At 72.6% G+C, this 17,075-nt stretch overlaps 2 protein-coding genes across 8 annotated transcripts; one reads left to right on the forward strand and one right to left on the reverse strand.

Annotated features, from left to right (window-relative positions):
• The first annotated feature begins 98 nt into the window (after window positions 1-98).
• On the forward strand, window positions 99-8,411 carry THOC6 (THO complex subunit 6). Its single transcript, XM_087735220.1, has 12 exons — window positions 99-335; window positions 415-479; window positions 1,082-1,185; window positions 1,285-1,322; window positions 1,817-1,865; window positions 1,977-2,048; window positions 3,474-3,576; window positions 3,675-3,724; window positions 3,853-3,915; window positions 4,001-4,111; window positions 4,961-5,089; window positions 6,125-8,411. Exons 1-12 carry the CDS (start codon window positions 169-171, stop codon window positions 6,206-6,208), a joined length of 1,035 nt encoding a protein of 344 aa, XP_087591346.1. The 5' UTR covers window positions 99-168; the 3' UTR covers window positions 6,209-8,411.
• Window positions 8,412-8,470: 59 nt separating this feature from the next.
• LOC148051853 (uncharacterized) lies at window positions 8,471-13,088 on the reverse strand. Of its 7 annotated transcripts, none has more exons than XM_087735164.1 (8): window positions 11,694-12,629; window positions 10,969-11,127; window positions 10,839-10,877; window positions 10,695-10,742; window positions 9,928-9,957; window positions 9,749-9,802; window positions 9,580-9,663; window positions 8,474-8,764 (listed from the first exon to the last, which is right to left on the reverse strand). In XM_087735164.1, exons 1-8 carry the CDS (start codon window positions 12,334-12,336, stop codon window positions 8,724-8,726), a joined length of 1,098 nt encoding a protein of 365 aa, XP_087591290.1. In that variant the 5' UTR covers window positions 12,337-12,629; the 3' UTR covers window positions 8,474-8,723. The 7 variants fall into 7 exon arrangements, with proteins under 7 accessions (XP_087591292.1, XP_087591294.1, XP_087591290.1 ...); XM_087735170.1 differs by lacking the exon at window positions 9,749-9,802 and adding an exon at window positions 12,862-13,088 and having other exon boundaries at window positions 8,479-8,764; window positions 10,839-11,127; window positions 11,694-11,764; window positions 12,406-12,454; XM_087735166.1 differs by lacking the exon at window positions 9,928-9,957 and having other exon boundaries at window positions 8,471-8,764.
• Window positions 13,089-17,075: the final 3,987 nt, after the last annotated feature.

The following is a 17,075-nucleotide window of genomic DNA, read 5'->3' on the forward strand; positions in this document are numbered from 1 at the left end:
GGGGGGGGGGGGGAGGAGGAGGAGGCGCCGCGCATGCGCGCCACGCCCATCAGCGGGCGGGGACTACAACTCCCATCCTGCACCGCGCCAAAAAAAAAAAAAAAAAGCGCCGGAAGTCGCCGCGGCGGCGCGCTCAAACGTCATCGCGCCGCCGCCGGAAGCGGGAAAATGGCGGAAAGCGGCGGCGGCGGCGGCGGCTCCGAGGGGCTCCCGTTACCCGGCGGCGTGCGGCGGGCGCGGCAGCTGCTCCACATGAGCGTCCTGGCGCAGAGCCCTTCCCCCTGCGGCCGCTACCTGGCGGCCGGCAACAACTACGGCGAGGTGGCCGTTTTCAGGTAACCCCCCGCTACCGGTACCGCTAACCGCTACCGGCAGCGCCGCTCCCGCCGCCTCAACGGCGTCTCCTTCCCGCAGCCTCTCGGCCGCCCTCAGCGCGGAGGCCAAGGAGGAGAGCAAGCGCCCGCTCGGCGTCTTCCAGGGTGAGTCGGGGCCTTCCCGGCATGCCCTGCTCCCTTCCCGGCGTGCCCTGCTCCCTTCCCGGCGTGCCCTGCTCCCTTCCCGGCGTGCCCTGCTCCCTTCCCGGCATGCCCTGCTCCCTTCCCGGCAGGCCCTGCACGCTCCCAGCGTCCCTTGCGCCCCTTTAAACCGGCCCCGGGGTCTCCCAGCAGGCCCTGCTCCCTTCCCAGCAGGCCCTGCTCCCTTCCCAGCATGCCTCGCGCGCTCCCACCACCCCAGGGCCTTCCCAGCAGGCCTTGCGGCCTTCCCATCGTGCCCTGGGGCCTTCCCAGCATCCCTTGCGCCCACTCCCGCCAACCCGAGGGCCTCCCCCGCAGGCCCTGTGCCCCTTCCCGTCATGCCCCGCCCCCTTCCCGTCATGCCCCGCCCCCTTCCCGTCATGCCCCGCGCCATTCCCATCACACCGCGCACGCTCCCAGCATCCCTTGCGCCCGTTCCCGCCAACCCCCGGCCCTCCCGGCCCTCCCCCCCCCCCCCCAACACTCCAGCCGCCCCCTTCCCGCCGGGCCCCGCCCCCTTCCCATCATGCCCCGCCCCCTTCCCATCATGCCCCGCTCCCCGCCAGCCCACGCCGGCCCGGTTTACGCCCTGGCCTCCACCGAGCGGCACCTGCTGAGCGCCAGCGACGGGGAGCTGCGGGCCTGGGCCTGGCCCGAGCTGGGCCGGAAGGTGGGTGCGCCCCTCCCCCACCCACCCCCCCTCCCCCCCCCGCGGGGGCCCCTCCCCCCCCACCCCCGGTCTTTATTTCCCCTCCCCCACCCCCAGCAGGGCTGCCGCGAGGTCTGGACCCGCCGCCCCCCCTCCAGGTGAGTGGGGGAGGGGCTCTCTGAGTTGGGGGAGGGGCTCCCCAGATGGCTGGGGGAGAGGGGGCTGGGGGCTCTCTGGGTGGGGGAGGGGCTCTCTTGAGGGGGAGGGGCTCTCCCAGATGCTTGGTGGGAGGGGTGTGGGTGTTCTGGGGGGAGGGGCTCTCTTGGGGGGAGGGGCTGCCCAGTTGGCTGGGGGGAGGGGGCGGGGGCTCTCTGGGTGGGGGAGGGGCTCTCTGAGTGGGGGAGGGTCTCCCCAGATGCCGTGGGGGAGGGGGCTCTCCGGGGGGAGGGGAGAGAGGGGAGGGGGCTGGGTCCCCTGTAAGTGGGGGAGGGGCTCTCTTGGGGGAGGGGCTCTCCCAGATTCCTGCAGGGGGAGGGGGCTGGGTGCCATCTGGATGGGGGAGGGGGCTCTCCTGGGGGGGAGGGGCTGTCCTGGATGCCCTGGGGGGGAGGGGCCCTCCCCGACGCCCCTCCCCCCCATCCCCTCCCCCCAGGAGCAGCCTGGAGGTGCCGGAGATCAACAGCCTGCAGCTGAACGGGCGGGTGAGCGGGGGATGGGGGAGGGGCCGGGGGGGGGGGAGGGGGGCACTGCGGTGACCCCCCCGTGGCCCCGGTGACCCCCCGTGACCCCGGCCACCCCCTCCCCCCCCCCAGGACAACTGGTGGGTGCGGGCGGGGGGGGCCGGCGCCGTCCGCGCCATGGACCTGGAGACGGGGACCTTCACCGTGAGGGGGGGAACTGGGGGCACTGGGAGGGACTGGGGGGCACTGGGGGGGCACTGGGGGGGGACAGACTGGAACAGACTGGGAGGGCCTGGGGGGACTGGGGGGCACTGGAGGGGGGCACTGGGAGGGACTGGGGGGCACGGGGGGGACAGACTGGAACAGACTGGAAGGGACTGGGGGCACTGGGAAGGACTGGGGGGACTGGGCAGCACTGGGAGGGACTGGGGCGCACGGAGCAGGGACTGGAACAGACTAGGAGGGGCTGGGGGTACTGGGAGGGACTGGGGGGGCACTGGGGGGACATGGGGATGTGAGGGTGGCACTGGGGGGCACTGGGAGGGACAGGGGGACACTGGGGGCACTGGGCAGGACTGGGGGGCACGGAGGGGCAGTGGGGGGCACTGGGAGGGACTGGGGGACACGGGGGGGGACTGGAACAGAGTGGGAGGGACTGGGGGCACTGGGAGGGACTGGGGGGCACTGGGGGGACGTGGGGATGTGAGGGTGGCACTGGTGGGACTGGGGGGACAAGGGGGCACTGGGAGGGACTGGGGGACACAGGGGAGGAAATGGGGGGATACTGGGAGGCACAAGGGGGTACTGGGGGGCACAGGGAGTCATGGCAGTGGCACTGGTGGCACTGGGGGGGACACTGGGGGCACTGGGAGGGACTGGGGGGCACTGGACAGCACTGGGAGGGACAGAGGGACATGGGGGTGGCACTGGGGGGGACAAGGGGATACTGGGGGGGACGGGGGGGCACTGGGAGGGACTGGGGGCACTGGGGGGACGTGTGGGGACACTGGGGGGCTCTGGGGGGACATGGGGGGCACTGGGAGGGACTGGGGGGCACTGGGAGGGACAGGGGGGCACTGGGGTGCCCTGGGGGGGAGAGGGGGGGACTGGGGGACATGGGGTGGTACTGGGAGCACTGGGGGGCTCTGGGGGGGTGATGGGGGCACTGGGGGACGGAGGGGTGCACTGGGAGGGACTGGGAGCACTGGGAGGCTCTAGGGGAGATGGGGGCACTGGGGGACTTGGGGGGGCACTGGGAGAGACTGGGAGCACTGGGAGGCTCTAGGAGGGAAATGGGGGCACTGGGGGACATGGGGGGGCACTGGGAGGGACTGGGAGCACTGGGGTGCTCTGGGGGGAGATGGGGGCACTGGGGGACTTGGGGGGCACTGGGAAGGACAGGGGGACACTGGGGTGCCCTGGGGGGGAGATGGGGGCACTGGGGGACGGGGGGGTGCACTGGGAGGGACTGGGATCAGTGGGAGGCTCTAGGAGGGAGATGGGGGCACTGGGTGACATGGGGGGGCACTGGGAGGGACTGGGGGGACAGGGGGAGGGGTGGGGGGGACACGGGGGGACCGCAGCCCCCGCGGGGGGGTGGTGACCCCCCCCCTCCCCTCCCCCCCCCAGCTGGAGCTGCGGGGGCACCGGGACTACGTCCACTGCCTGGCGCTGCGGGAGCAGCACCCCCAGTGCCTCTCGGGGGGGGAGGACGGCACCGTGCGCCTCTGGGGTGAGCCCCCGCCGCCCCTCCCCCCACCCCCCACCCCCCCCCCCCCCCCCGTGTCACCCCCCCGCGTCACCCCTCTCCCCCCAACCCCCTCCCCCCAGACCTCCGCACCGGCGCCCAGGTCCAGCTCATCGAGGTGCACAAGTACGAGGTGAGGGGGAGCCCCCCCCCCCCCCCCCCCCAAAAAAAAACACCCCTCCCCCCACTCACGGGGACCCCCCCAAAGTCCCCCACCCCCCCCAAAACCCCACCCCTAAATCCATCCCCCCCCCCCTCCAGGAGTGCAGCCGCCCCCAGAACGGCAAGTGGATCCGCTGTTTGGCCACCGACTCTGACTGGATGGTGAGGGGGGGAGGGGCGCGGGGGCTGGGGGGGGGGAGGGGCGGTTTTGGGGAACACCCCCAACCCCCCGCTGCCCCCCCCCCAGGTGTGCGGGGGAGGGCCGGCGCTGACCCTCTGGCACCTCCGCTCCGTCACCCCCACCACCGTCTTCCCGCTGGCCGCCTGCCAGCACCACGTCCTCTTCCACCAGGACCTGGTGAGTCCCAGTATAAACCAGTACAAACCAGTACGACCCCAGTACCGCCCCCCATAACCCCAGCACAGCCCCCGATCTCCCCTCCGCTACGGTTGTCACGCGCGTACCGTTCCCAGTACGGGACTGGGAAGCGGCTGCTGCTCCCAGTTTCTCCCAGTACGCTGGGTGTGGGGGTGGGTACGGCCCCAGTGTCCCCAGGGCGGTCTTCCCAGTTCTCCCAGTCCCCCGCTGCTCCCTCCCAGTATCCAGGGTTCCCTTTCCAGTGCCTCTCAGTTCTCCCAGTTCCTTCCCAGAGCGTCCCAGTGCCCGGGTCTCCCCTTCGAGTTCTCTCCCAGTCCCCCCGCTATGGCCCGGGGCTCCCTCCCAGTACTCCCAGTCCTCTCCCAGTCCCCTCGCTGCAGCCTGGGACTGCCCCCCAGCCACTCCCAGCGCTCCCAGTTCTCCCCAGTCCCCTCTCCATGGCCTGGGGTCCCCTCCCACTGCTCCCAGTTCCCCCCCATGGCCTGGGGCTCCCTCCCAGTGCTCCCAGTCCCCCTCGCCATGGTCCAGGGTCCTCTCCCAGTGCTCCCAGTCCCCCTGCCATGGCCCGGGGTCCCCTCCCAGTGCTCCCAGTCCCCCCCCCCGTGGCCTGGGGCCCCCTCCCAGTGCTCCCAGTCCCCTCTACATGGCCCAGGGCCCCCCCCCAGTGCTCCCAGTCCCCCCCATGGCTCGGGGCCCCCTCCCAGTGCTCCCAGTCCCCCCTCCGTGGCCCAGGGCTCCCCCCAGTGCTCCCAGTCCCCCCCCCCGTGGCCCGGGGCCCCCCCCAGTGCTCCCAGTCCCCCCCCAGTGCTCCCAGTGCCGCCGTTGCAGGTGCTGGCGGGGGGGCAGGGCCCGGCCCTGCACCAGTTGCAGCTGAGCGGGGAGCTGCGGGCCCGCGTGCCCTGCTCCCCCCCCGCCCTGCGCTGCCTCTGCCTCAACCACCGCTCCCCCGAGCACAAGGTGGGCGGGGCCACAAGGGGGCGGGGCCACAAGGGGGCGGGGCCACAAGGGGGCAGGGCTGCAGGGAGGGGCTGCATGGGGGGAGAGGGGTTGGGGGGGTGGCCTGGGGCAGTGGGAGGAGCTTGAGGGGGTGGGAGGGGCCTGGGGGTGGGAGGGGGCTGAGGTGGGTGGAGCCTGGGGGGAGTGGGAGGAGCTTGAGGGGGTGGGAGGGGCCGGGGAGATGGAGTCTGGGGGAGTGAGAGGGGCCTGAGGGGTGGGAGGGGCTTGAGGGGGTGGGAGGGGCCTGGGGGTGGGAGGGGGCCGGGGAGATGGAGTCTGGGGGAGTGGGAGGGGCCTGAGGGGTGGGAGGGGCTTGAGGGGGTGGGAGGGGGCTGAGGTGGGTGGAGCCTGGGGGAGTGGGGGAGCTTGAGAGGGTGGGAGGGGGCTGAGGTGGGTGGAGCCTGGGGGGAGTGGGAGGAGCTTGAGGGAGTGGGAGGGGCCTGAGGGAGCAGGAGGGGCCTGGGGTGGGAGTGGTTTGAGGGGTGGGAGGGGCCTGAGGGAGTGGGAGGGGCCTGGTTGTGGGAGGAGCCTAGGGAGAGCAGGAGGGGGCTGAGGAGGGTGGAGGCTGGGGGAGCGGGAGGGGCGGGGGAGGCGGGAGAGGTTTGAGGGGGTTGGAGGGGTCTGAGAAGTGGGAGGGGCCTGAGGTGGGTGGAGCCTGGGAGAGTGGGAGGGGCTTGGGGAGTGGGTGGGGTCTGAGAGGTAGGAGGGGCTAAAGGTGAGGGTGAGGCGCTTTGAGGGGGTAGGTGTGCTTTGAGAGGTGGGAGGGGCCTGAGGTGGGTGGGGCCTGGGTGGTGGGAGGAGCTTGAGAGATGGGTGGGGGGCAAGGGGGTGGGGCTAATGGGACAAGGGGAGGGGCTGGGGAAGGGTGCGGGCCCGAGGCGGGTGGGAGGAACCTGGGGAGTGGGAGGGGCCCGAGGGGAGCTGGGGCGGGGCTGAAGGTGGGAGGGGCCCGGGCCCCGCCCCGTGGGCGTGTCCTGACGAGGCCCCGCCCCCCAGGTGCTGACGGTGGCCGGGAACAGCCCCAAGATCGACGTCTTCACCAACCTGGGCTACCGGGCCTTCAGCCTGGCCTTCGCCTGAGCCCCACCAGTGCCCCCAGTCACCCGCACCAGTGCCGCCAGTGCCCCCAGTCACCCGCACCACCGGCGCCGGGGACCCCAGCCACGCCAGCGCCGCCAGCGACGCCAGGGACCCCAGTGAGCCCCGGGGCCTCCCAGTCACCACCAGTGACCCCCAGTCACCACCAGTGACCCCCCCCCAGGGCCTCCCAGTAACCGCCAGTGACCCCCAGTGCCCATGAGGGAGTCCTCCAGGGCCTCCCAGTCACCACCAGTGACCCCCAGTGCCCATGAGGGAGCTCTCCAGGCCCTCCCAGTAACCACCAGTGACCCCCCAGGCCCTCCCAGTAACCACAAGTGACCCCCCAGGCCCTCCCAGTAACCGCCAGTGACCCCCAGTGCCCATGAGGGAGTCCTCCAGGGCCTCCCAGTCACCACCAGTGACCCCCAGTGCCCATGAGGGAGCTCTCCAGGCCCTCCCAGTAACCACCAGTGACCCCCCAGGCCCTCCCAGTCACCACCAGTGACCCCCAGTGCCCATGAGGGAGCTCTCCAGGGCCTCCCAGTAACCACCAGTGACCCCCCAGGCCCTCCCAGTAACCACCAGTGACCCCCAGTGCCTATGAGGGAGTCCTCCAGGCCCTCCCAGTAACCACCAGTGACCCCCCCCCACGCCCTCCCAGTAACCACCAGTGACCCCCAGTGCCTATGAGGGAGCCCTCCAGGCCCTCCCAGTAACCACCAGTGACACCCAGTGCCCATGAGGGAGTCCTCCAGGGCCTCCCAGTAACCACCAGTGACCCCCCAGGCCCTCCCAGTAACCACCAGTGACCCCCAGTGCCCATGAGGGAGTCCTCCAGGGCCTCCCAGTAACCACCAGTGACCCCCCAGGCCCTCCCAGTAACCACCAGTGACCCCCAGTGCCCATGAGGGAGCCCTCCAGGCCCTCCCAGTAACCACCAGTGACCCCCAGTGCCCATGAGGGAGTCCTCCAGGGCCTCCCAGTAACCACCAGTGACCCCCCAGGCCCTCCCAGTAACCACCAGTGACCCCCAGTGCCTATGAGGGAGTCCTCCAGGCCCTCCCAGTAACCACCAGTGACCCCCCCCCACGCCCTCCCAGTAACCACCAGTGACCCCCAGTGCCTATGAGGGAGTCCTCCAGGGCCTCCCAGTAACCACCAGTGACCCCCCAGGCCCTCCCAGTAACCACCAGTGACCCCCAGTCACCACCAGTGACCCCCCAGGCCCTCCCAGTTCACCACCAGTGACCCCCCCACGCCCTCCCAGTAACCACCAGTGACCCCCAGTCACCACCAGTGACCCCCCAGGCCCTCCCAGTTCACCACCAGTGACCCCCCCAGGCCCTCCCAGTAACCACCAGTGACCCCCAGTCACCACCAGTGACCCCCCAGGCCCTCCCAGTAACCACAAGTGACCCCCCAGGCCCTCCCAGTGACCCCCAGGGCTTCCCAGTAAGCACCAGTGACCCCCCGTGCCTATGAGGGAGCCCTCCAGGGCCTCCCAGTAACCACCAGTGACCCCCCCAGGACCTTCCAGCAACCACCGGTGCCCATGAGGGAGCTGTCCAGGGCCTCCCAGTGCCCACCAGGGCCTCCCAGTAACCACCAGTGCTCCTCCAGGTCCTCCCGGTAATCACCAGTCAGTCCCCCAGGACTTCCCAGTAACCATCAGTGCGCACCAGTATTTATGAGGGAGCTGTGCAGGGCCTCCCAGTAACCACTGGTGACCCCCAGGGCCTCCCAGTACCCACCAGTGACCCCCAGTGCCCACCAGTGAGCCCCCAGGGCCTCCCAGTAGCCACCGGTGCCCCCCCAGGGCCTCCCAGTGCCCACCAGTGACCCCCAGTGCCCACCAGTGAGCCCCCAGGGCCTCCCAGTAGCCACCGGTGCCCCCCCAGGGCCTCCCAGTGCCCACCAGTGACCCCCAGTGCCCACCAGTGACCCCCCCAGGGCTTCCCAGTAACCACCAGTGACCCCCCGGGGCCTCCCAGTGCCCACCAGTGACCCCCAGTGCCCACCAGTGACCCCCCAGGGCTTCCCAGTGCCCACCAGTGACCCCCCGGGGCCTCCCAGTAGCCACCAGTGCCCACCGGTGACCCCCCGGGGCCTCCCAGTGCCCCCCAGTGACGCTCCGGGGCCTCCCAGTGCCCCCCAGTCCCCCCCAGTTTGATACAGGACCCTTTGGGTCTTTTTGGTTTTTTTATTTTCTGGGTGTTGGTGGTGGCGGCGGGGGAGGGGCGCGGGGGAGGGGGGCGGGGGGGGGCGGAGCGATTTGGGGGCAGAGGGACGGGATTTGGGGGCGTTGGGGACAGACGGACGCGGGGCCGGGGGGGGGACGTTGGGGACGGACGGACGTTGGGGACAGACGGACGCGGGGCCGGGGGGGACGTTGGGGACAGACGGACAGGGGGACAGACAGACGTTGGGGACAGACGGACGCGGGGCCGGGGGGGACGTTGGGGACAGACGGACGTTGGGGACAGACGGACGCGGGGACGGGGGGCTCAGCCCGGGGTCACCCCCGCGTCCCCTCCATGTTCTCGTAGGAGCCGGCGTCTGCGGGGGAGGGGGGGGGTCAGTGCCACCCCCCCCATGTCCCCTCCCCCCATGTCCCCTCCCCCAATGCCTCCCTCCCCCCATGTCCCCTCCCCCAATGCTTCCCTCCCCCCAGGTGTCCCCCTCCCCCCAAGTGTCCCCCTCCCCCCAATGTCCCCCTCCCCCCAATGCCCCCCTCCCCCCAAGTGTCCCTCTCCCCCCAATGCCCCCTCCCCCAATGCCCCCCTCCCCCAATGTCCCCTCCCCCCAAGTGTCCCCCTCCCCCCAATGTCCCCCTCCCCCAATGCCCCCCTCCCCCCAATGTCCCCTCCCCCAATGCTTCCCTCCCCCCGGGTGTCCCCCTCCCCCCAAGTGTCCCCCTCCCCCCAATGTCCCCTCCCCCCAATGCCCCCCTCCCCCAATGTCCCCTCCCCCCAAGTGTCCCCCTCCCCCCAATGCCCCCTCCCCCAATGTCCCCTCCCCCCAAGTGTCCCCCTCCCCCCAATGCCCCCCTCCCCCCATGTCCCCTCCCCCCAATGTCCCCTCCCCCAATGCTTCCCTCCCCCCAGGTGTCCCCCTCCCCCCAAGTGTCCCCCTCCCCCCAATGCCCCCCTCCCCCAATGTCCCCTCCCCCCAAGTGTCCCCCTCCCCCCAATGCCCCCTCCCCCAATGCCCCCCTCCCCCAATGTCCCCTCCCCCCAAGTGTCCCCCTCCCCCAATGTCCCCTCCCCCAATGTCCCCCTCCCCCAATGCCCCCCTCCCTCCCCAGGTGTTCCCCCCCCCCAAGTGCCCCCCTCCCCCAACGTCCCCGCCCCCCTCCCCCCACGTCCCCTCACCGTCCTCGGCTCCCATCCCCCCCCCGCGGCGGGGGGCGGCGTAGAGCCCCCCTCCCCCGGCCATGTCCTCGTAGGGCTGCGAGCCTGGGGGGAGGGGGGGGTCAGTGACACCGGGGGAGGGGGGGGGACAGGGGGGGAGGGGCGTCCCCATCTCCCCTCCCCCGCTCACCCGCCGAGCCCTCGCTGCGCCCGTCCAGCCGCTCACCCAGCGCCCGCTGCGGCCCTTGGGGGGGGACATGGGGACGTTGGGGGGCGAAATGGGGGGCGACGGGGGGGGGTGGGGGTGGGGGGGGGATGGGGGGATGGGGGGGATGGGGGGGGGGATGGGGGGCGCGGGGGGACACTCACGCAGGCGGCTGTTGGCGTAGTGGGAGGCGGCTGTGGGGCGGGAGGGGGTGAGGATGTGGGGCGTAGAGGGGGCCCCGAGCCCAGCCCCACGGCTGCCCCACAAGTGTAGGTCACCCCCCCAACCCTGCCCCCCAAGTGTGGGTCCCACCCCAACCCTGCCCCACAGCGGTGGTTCTGCCCCACAGCGGCCCCATAGCGGGGGATTTACCCCCCCAACCCTGCCCCCCAAGTGTGGGTCCCCCCAACCCTGCCCCACAGGGGTGGTTCTGCCCCACAGCGTCCCCATAGCGGGGGATTTACCCCCCCAACCCTGCCCCCCAAGTGTGGGTCCCCCCCCAACCCTGCCCCACAGGGGTGGTTCTGCCCCACAGCGTCCCCATAGCGGGGGATTTACCCCCCAACCCTGCCCCCCAAGTGTGGGTCCCCCCAACCCTGCCCCATAGGGGTGGTTCTGCCCCACAGCGGCCCCATAGCGGGGGATTTACCCCCTCAACCCTGCCCCCCCAGTGTGGGGCCCCCCCAACCCTGCCCCATAGGGGGGGGGCTGCCCCACCGCGGGCCCATAGCGGGGGATTTACCCCCCCACCCCTGCCCCCCAAGTGTGGGTCCCCCCCAACCCTGCCCCATAGGGGTGGTTCTGCCCCCCAGCGCCCCCATAGCGGGGGATTTACCCCCCCCAACCCTGCCCCATAGGGGTGGTTCTGCCCCACAGCGGCCCCATAGCGGGGGATTTCTCCCCTGCCCCCCAAGTGTGGGTCGCGCCGTACCTGCCCCCCAGGGCCCCCCGGCCGCCTCCAGCCCGTTCTCGTAGCTGCCTGGGGGGGGGTGGGGGGAGGGGGGTGGTCAGGCCAGGACCCCCCCAATTGTGGGGGGTGGGGGAGGGGCGGGGTGGGGGAGGGGCGGTCCCTTACCGACGGAGCTTCGGGCCCCCGGCTCGTTCTCGTAGGCCTCTGGGGGGGGAGGGGGGGGTGTCAGTGGGGCTCTGCCCCACACATTGCCCCACACATTGCCCCACACGTCCGTTCCCCCGCCCCCGCTCACCGCCCGGGCCCTCGGCCTCGCTGTCGGGGTGCTCGTAGCCTTCCTCCCCCTCCTCCTCCTCCTTCTCCTCCTCCTCCTCTTCCTCCATGGCGGCCGCCGGGGCCTGGCCCCACAGAAGCCCCGGGGGTCCCGGCGTGGGGCTGCGCGGCTCGGGGGGGCCTGGGGCGGGAGGGGGGGCCCGGGTGGGGGAGGGGCGGGATTGGAGGGGGGAGGGGCAGGAGTTGGGGGTCCCGGGGGGGGGAGGGGCAGGAGTTGGGCGTCCCGGGGGGGGGGAGGGGCGAGATTGGAGGGGGGAGGGGCAGGAGTTGGGGGTCCCGGGGGGGGAGGGGCGAGATTGGAGGGGGGGACGGGCAGGAGTTGGGGGTCCCGGGGGGGGGGGGAGGGGCGAGATTGGAGGGGGGAGGGGCAGGAGTTGGGGGTCCCGGGGGGGGAGGGGCAGGAGTTGGGCGTCCCGGGGGGGGGGGAGGGGCGAGATTGGAGGGGGAGGGGCAGGAGTTGGGGGTCCCGGGGGGGGGGGAGGGGCGAGATTGGAGGGGGGGACGGGCAGGAGTTGGGGGTCCCGGGGGGGGAGGGGCGAGATTGGAGGGGGGAGGGGCAGGAGTTGGGCATCCCAGGGGGCTGTGGGGCAGGACGGGGAGTGTGGGGCAGGTGTGGGGCAGGACGGGGGCTGTGGGGCAGGTGTGGGGCAGGATGGGGGGGTGTGGGGCAGGACGGGGGTGACTCACGGGGGGCGGCCGTGGGGCAGAGCACGTTCCCGTAGGGGCTGTGGGGGCTGGGGGGCGTCACCCGGAAGAACCTCGGGGACAGGGGGGTGGGCACCGGGCGGGGCTGCCCCATAGGGGCCCCGCCCCATAGGGACCCCGCCCCATAGGTGCCCCGCCCCATAGGAGCCCATAACCCCGCCCCATAGGGGCCCCGCCCCATAGGGACCCCGCCCCGTAAGGACCCCATCCCTGCCCCATAGGAGCCCCGCCCCATAGGAGCCCCGCCCCATAGGGACCCATAACCCCGCCCCATAGGTGCCCCGCCCCATAGGAGCCCATAACCCCGCCCCATAGGGGCCCCGCCCCATAGGGACCCCGCCCCGTAAGGACCCCATCCCTGCCCCATAGGAGCCCCGCCCCATAGGAGCCCCGCCCCATAGGGACCCATAACCCCGCCCCATAGGTGCCCCGCCCCATAGGAGCCCATAACCCCGCCCCATAGGGGCCCCGCCCCATAGGGACCCCGCCCCATAAGGACCCCATCCCTGCCCCATAGGAGCCCCGCCCCATAGGGACCCATAACCCCGCCCCATAGGGGCCCCGCCCCATAGGGGATCCGCCCCATAGGGGCCCCATCCCCACCCCATAGATCCCCCTCCCCCATAGATACCCCCCAATATCTGCCCCATAGAGACCCCGCCCCCCGCCCCTCCCCCCCACCCCTCCCCCCCACCTCCGGGCCGGCTCCCTCCGGCGGCGCTGGCGCGCGCGGCTCTGCAGGGCTGGAGGGGGGGGAGGGGCTGTGGGGCCATGGCGGGGGGAGGGGCTGTGGCCCCCGCCCCCCCCATCCCCATCCCCCCAAATCTCCCTGTCCCCCCGTCCCCCCACGTCCCCCATCCCCCCAATGTCCCCATCCCCCCACGTCCCCCTGTGTCCCCAAATCCCCCCATCCCCCCACGTCCCCCATCCCCCCAATGTCCCCATCCCCCCACGTCCCCCCGTGTCCCCAAATCCCCCCATCCCCCCACGTCCCCCATCCCCCCAATGTCCCCATCCCCCCACGTCCCCCCATGTCCCCAAATCCCCCCATCCCCCCACGTCCCCCATCCCCCCAATGTCCCCATCCCCCCACGGCCCCCCGCGGCCCCCCATCCCCCCAAATCTCCCCCTCCACCCTCCCCCCGCTGACCTCCCTGCCGCTGGCAGAGCCCCGCCATCACGGCGGCCCCCAGGGCCACGTAGGCCACGGCCATGGCGGCCACCGGCCCCCCCCAGCCCCACGCCGCCGGCCACAGCCCTGCGAGGGCGACGGGGACGGGGACGGGGTCACCCCACGCCGCCCACCCCCGGCCGTCTGTCCCCACGTCTGTCCCCACGTCTGTCCCCACGGCCCCCGGCCCCATGTCCCCAAATCCCCCCATGTCCCCCATCCCCCCATGTCCCCCATCCCCCCATGTCCCCCTGTCCCCCCATGTCCCCCCATCCCCCCTGTCCTTCTGTCCCCCCATCCCCCCATGTCCCCCATCCCCCCATGTCCCCAATGTCCCCCCATGTCCCCCCATCCCCCCATCCCCCCCATCCCCCCATGTCCCCCATCCCCCCATGTCCCCCATCCCCCCATGTCCCCAATGTCCCCCCATCCCCCCCATCCCCCCCCATCCCCCCATGTCCCCCATCCCCCCCCGTCCCCCCACCTCACCCATGTCCCGGTGTCCCCCGATGTCCCCCCCATTCCCAATGTCCCCCATCCCCCCCGCCCCCCATGTCCCCATCCCCCCCCATGTCCCCATCCCCCCCCATCCCCCCCGCCCCCCCATGTCCCCAATGTCTCCCCATCCCCCCCGCCCCCCCATGTCCCCACCCCCCCATCCCCCCATCCCCCCCGCCCCCCCATGTCCCCACCCCCCCCATCCCCCCCCCCCCGCCCCCCATGTCCCCACCCCCCCCGCCCCCCGCGCCCCCGTCACCTCCCGGCGGCCGCCCCTCCGGCTCCTCCTGGCCGCCCCGGCTGCCGTTGCCCCCCCCGGGGCTGGGGGTCCCCCCCGGCTCTGGGGTCCCCTCGGGGGCCTCCCCCCGCCTCCGCGCCCCCACCCCCCCCCGGGGGGACCCCGGGGCCTCCCCGAGCCGCTCGGTCCTGGGGGGCACGGGGGGGTCGGGGGGCGAACGGGGACCCCTATAGACCCCTATTGACCCCCCATGGCCCCCCCACCCGCCCCATAGACCCCTATAGAGCCCCCCATAGACCCCTATAGACCCCCCAGGGACCCCCCATAGCCCCTATGGCCCCCATAGCCCCCCATAGCCCCCCCATAGCCCCCCAGCCCGCCCCATAGACCCCTATAGACCCCCCATGGCCCCCCAACCCGCCCCATAGACCCCTATAGACCCCCCATAGACCCCTATAGACCCCCCATGGCCCCCCAACCCGCCCCATAGACCCCTATAGACCCCCCCATAGACCCCTATAGACCCCCCATGGCCCCCCAACCCGCCCCATAGACCCCTATAGACCCCCCAGGGACCCCCCATAGCCCCTATGGCCCCCATAGCCCCCCATAGCCCCCCCATAGCCCCCCAGCCCGCCCCATAGACCCCTATAGACCCCCCATGGCCCCCCAACCCGCCCCATAGACCCCTATAGACCCCCCATAGACCCCTATAGACCCCCCATGGCCCCCCAACCTGCCCCATAGACCCCTATAGACCCCCCATAGACCCCTATAGACCCCCCATGGCCCCCCAACCCGCCCCATAGACCCCTATAGACCCCCCCATAGACCCCTATAGACCCCCCATGGCCCCCCAACCCGCCCCATAGACCCCTATAGACCCCCCAGGGACCCCCCATAGCCCCTATGGCCCCCATAGCCCCCCAGTCCACCCCATAGACCCCTATAGACCCCCCAGGGACCCCCCATAGCCCCTATGGCCCCTATAGCCCCCCATAGCCCCCCCATAGCCCCCCAGCCCGCCCCATAGACCCCTATAGACCCCCCATGGCCCCCCAACCCGCCCCATAGACCCCTATAGACCCCCCATAGACCCCTATAGACCCCCCATGGGCCCCCAACCCGCCCCATAGACCCCTATAGACCCCCAGGGACCCCCCATAGCCCCTATGGCCCCCATAGCCCCCCAGTCCACCCCATAGACCCCTATAGACCCCCCATAGCCCCCCAGCCCACCCCATAGACCCCTATAGACCCCCCAGGGACCCCCCCATAGCCCCTATGGCCCCCATAGCCCCCCAGTCCACCCCATAGACCCCTATAGACCCCCCATAGCCCCCCAGCCCGCCCCATAGACCCCTATAGACCCCCCAGGGACCCCATAGACCCTTATAGACCCCCCCCATGGCCCCTATAGCCCCTATGGCCCCCATAGACCCCTATAGACCCCCCAGAGCCCCCATAGACCCCCCCATAGGCTCCCCCAGCCCCCCCAGTATGGACCAGGGACCCTCCCAGTAGGAATGAGGGCCGCCCAATCCCCCCCAGTGCCCCCAGTATCCCCAGTGCCCCCCTGGCGCCCCCAGTGCTCCCAGTAGGCGATGGGGACGTGGGGAGATGGGGGGGAACAGGAGGGACTGGGAGGGACTGGGAGGAGATGGTGGAGGGGACTGGGAGGGACTGGGAGATGGTGGAGGGGACTGGGAGGGACTGGGAGGAGATGGTGGAGGGGACTGGGGGGGACTGGGAGATGGTGGAGGGGACTGGGAGGGACTGGGAGGAGATGGTGGAGGGGACTGGGGGGGACTGGGACGGACTGAGAGATGGTGGAGGGGACTGGGAGGAACTGGGAGATGGTGGAGGGGACTGGGAGGGACTGGGAGGAGATGGTGGAGGGGACTGGGGGGACTGGGACGGACTGGGAGATGGTGGAGGGGACTGGGAGGAACTGGGAGATGGTGGAGGGGACTGGGAGGGACTGGGAGGAGATGGTGGAGGGGACTAGGGGGGACTGGGACGGACTGGGAGATGGTGGAGGGGACTGGGAGGAACTGGGAGATGGTGGAGGGGACTGGGAGGGACTGGGAGGAGATGGTGGAGGGGACTGGGAGGAACTGGGAGATGGTGGAGAAGACTGGGAGGAACTGGGAGGAGATGGTGGAGGGGACTGGGAGGAGATGGTGGAGGGGACTGGGGGGGACTGGGACGGACTGGTGGAGGGGACTGGGAGGGACTGGGAGGGACTGGGAGATGGGGGCACCCTGGGGGCCGTGGGCCGGTGGCAGCCCCTCACCCCGCGGCCGGGCCCTGGCGCCGCCCCGGGGCCCCCCCGGGCCCTTCAGCGCCATCGAGCAGCGCCTGGGGCCCGGGGCCGTCGGCTTCGTCACCTGGGGGTGGGCGGAGGATGGGCCCCCCGAGCCCCGTGGCCACCAGCCCCGTGGCCACCACCCCCCATGGCCACCAACCCCATGGCCACCAACCCCATGGCCACCCCCCATGGCCACCACCCCCCATGGCCACCACCCCCCATGGCCACCAACCCCATGGCCACCAACCCCCGTGGCCACCACCCATGGCCACCACCCCCCATGGCCACCACCCCCCATGGCCACCAACCCCCGTGGCCACCAACCCCATGGCCACCACCCCCCATGGCCACCAACCCCCGTGGCCACCAACCCCATGGCCACCAACCCCATGGCCACCAACCCCCGTGGCCACCAACCCCCGTGGCCACCACCCATGGCCACCAACCCCCATGGCCACCAACCCCATGGCCACCCCCGTGGCCACCAACCCCATGGCCACCAACCCCCATGGCCACCACCCCCCGTGGCCACCCCCCATGGCCACCAACCCCCATGGCCACCAGCCCCCACGTTCCCACATCCCCAACCCCCATGGCCACCATCTGGGTGGCCACCAACCCCCATGGCCACCCCCTCAGTAGCCACCAACCCCCACATTGGTGGCCACCAACCCCCACGTCCCCCACCTCGGTGGCCACCACCCCCCACCTTGGTGACCACCACACCCCCCCCCCCCCCCCCGCATCCCACGCCCCCGTGGCCACAGCCCCCCGCCCCGCAGTGGCCCCCCGTGCCCCTCCCCCGCTCACCGGTGGCCCCCGGGGCTCCCCGTGGTGGCCCCCGGGCCCCCGCCAGCGCCGCCAGCAGCAGCAGGAGCCGCGCGGCCGCCATCTTCCCCCCGCGGGGCCGGGGCCGGAGGCGGGGGCACCTCCGGGGTCCCCGACCGTGACGGGGCCCCCACCCCCCCCCCCCCCCCCTCCCCCCCCCCCCGGGGACCCCAAAAATGGGGGGGGGGGGGGGACGGGACGGACACACACGACACACCTCCCCCACCCTGCCCCTCCCCCCACTGGGGGCCCCCCACCCATGGGCCCCTCCCCCCCTTGGCCCTTTCTTCCCCTCCCCCTCCCCCCCCCCAAACCCCA

The sequence above is a fragment of the Nipponia nippon genome, unplaced genomic scaffold, assembly GCF_047370975.1.
Source record: "Nipponia nippon isolate SJK-2023a ecotype South Korea unplaced genomic scaffold, ASM4737097v1 scaffold_52, whole genome shotgun sequence".
NCBI classification, from domain to species: domain Eukaryota; kingdom Metazoa; phylum Chordata; class Aves; order Pelecaniformes; family Threskiornithidae; genus Nipponia; species Nipponia nippon.

Excerpts from the sequence above, each read along its gene's own strand:
- LOC148051853 (XM_087735163.1), bottom strand. The coding sequence starts at position 12,336 with ATGGGGGAGGGGGATCTATGGGGTGGGGATGGGGCCCCTATGGGGCGG. Across the intron at positions 11,128-11,693 it reads CTGCCCCACGGCCGCCCCCC|GCCCCCCCGAGCCGCGCAGC; the intron begins GTGAGTCACCCC and ends CTCCCGCCCCAG. Across the intron at positions 9,958-10,694 it reads CGGGGGGCCCTGGGGGGCAG|CCGCCTCCCACTACGCCAAC; the intron begins GTACGGCGCGAC and ends CCCGCCCCACAG.
- THOC6 (XM_087735220.1), top strand. The coding sequence starts at position 169 with ATGGCGGAAAGCGGCGGCGGCGGCGGCGGCTCCGAGGGGCTCCCGTTA. Across the intron at positions 480-1,081 it reads CCCGCTCGGCGTCTTCCAGG|CCCACGCCGGCCCGGTTTAC; the intron begins GTGAGTCGGGGC and ends GCTCCCCGCCAG. Across the intron at positions 3,916-4,000 it reads CCACCGACTCTGACTGGATG|GTGTGCGGGGGAGGGCCGGC; the intron begins GTGAGGGGGGGA and ends CCCCCCCCCCAG.